Source organism: Amphimedon queenslandica, unplaced genomic scaffold, assembly GCF_000090795.2.
Source record: "Amphimedon queenslandica unplaced genomic scaffold, v1.1 AMPQUscaffold_4494_Cont23528, whole genome shotgun sequence".
In the NCBI taxonomy this organism is placed as follows: domain Eukaryota; kingdom Metazoa; phylum Porifera; class Demospongiae; order Haplosclerida; family Niphatidae; genus Amphimedon; species Amphimedon queenslandica.
The window spans coordinates 1-1536 of NW_003555195.1; the positions used below are offsets into that span (position 1 = coordinate 1).

Below are 1536 nucleotides of genomic sequence, written 5' to 3' on the forward strand. Positions count from 1 at the left end.
CTGTAATAGCAATACTGGATCAATATATATCAGTTAATAATACTATCAGTAACTATAATGGAAGTAAGTGTACAATAATGTGAATGCTACAGTTAATTTACTGATAATAGGTTATGGTGTTAATGTTATTCGAGATTCAATGCACAGTGTTTTTATTGAGGTATTTATAGTTTTTATAGTATATTCATGTACTGTATTTGCTCGAATAAACGCCCTGCTCAAATAAATGCCCATGAATAATATTTTGCAACTGTAGACACACAGATTTTAAAGGGTATAAGTGCCCTGGCACTTAGATTGCCCCAGATAGCCTAATTGTTAGACTTCTGTTCAAACTTCTAAAGGTTGGGGATTCTACATTATGTACATGTAGTTCATTAAAATCTACTCCACTTCTAGGCTTTTTTATTTTCTTTTACGTGATTTTTTTCCTGTTAAGAAATAGACGCCTAGGCATTTAATCGAGCAAATACGGTACTTTTATTTGTATTATTTAGCTTATCTCTGTGCCATCACCACATTGTGAGAAGAAATTGTTTGTTAAAGATAAATCTGATGGTTCTGTACTGGTTGATGATGAAATACTAAGTGTTGATTATAAGAATATCACATTAAAACCTCATAAAAAATACAGATTGTCAACTGAAGTTAAGAATTTGAGGGGTAAAGTTGAAGATACAGAATACACCGATATATGTAAGAGTATAACTTTGTCTACACATTTTCACTTTATCTCCTTTTTTGTATGTACATGTAGCTACATATAATGTACAAGATGTGCTAGTATCTACATATACCAATGGATCAGTTAGTGTACAGTGCGTATTTGTACCAGGATCACGTCCTGATGGATGTTATGTTACTTTTACACACACTGTCACTGGAAAGAATGACTCCCTTACTTTAACTGGATCAGATGATAGTACACTGATAGCTTTACCAACTGATGGAGTCTATGATGTATATGTTTATGATATTGTTAATCGATTGTTATATGGACCTGCTGTTCAATTAACAATCACAGCTACCGGTACTACTTCCAGTAAGTGTGTAAAATAATGCACTACAGGTAACAATGTTGTTATTATTAGGCACTACTGTATCTCCTAGTGAACCTTCAGACAATACTGAACTTCCAACAAGTACATATTTTTATAATCCATCCAATATTTTTACTTTTTTAGGTCAATTAGGAATTATTGTTGGAAGTGTTGTTTTCTTTGTCATAATAATACTATTGACAATAGTCTTTGTAGTATTTTTATGGAATAATCGGACTCAATTTCTAAAACCTGTTAAAGATTGTCTTGGTAACTTTTAACTTTAAATTATTGCATTATTATTATTATTATTATTATTATTATTAAATTCTAGATTCATGTAAATCACCACAACATAGTACTAATCAAAGTGATGCAGGACAATTAGTAATGGCCACAACATCTAACCAATCAAGTTATCAAGGACTAGGACAGCAAGAAAGCACTATTCAAGGATCATCTGAGGTAAAATTTATTCTTTTGTCATCATATCAGT

General features: G+C 31.4%; 1 protein-coding gene across 1 annotated transcript; it reads left to right on the top strand.

Moving 5' to 3' along the window:
- Positions 1-6: 6 nt before the first annotated feature.
- LOC109592636 (uncharacterized) lies at positions 7-1505 on the top strand (the record flags this gene model as incomplete). Its single annotated transcript, XM_020008037.1, has 7 exons — positions 7-63; positions 111-160; positions 498-696; positions 758-1042; positions 1092-1142; positions 1185-1310; positions 1375-1505. Coding segments are annotated over exons 2-7 (813 nt in total), but the record flags the coding sequence as incomplete, so codon positions are not given.
- Between the last annotated feature and the right edge of the window lie 31 nt (positions 1506-1536).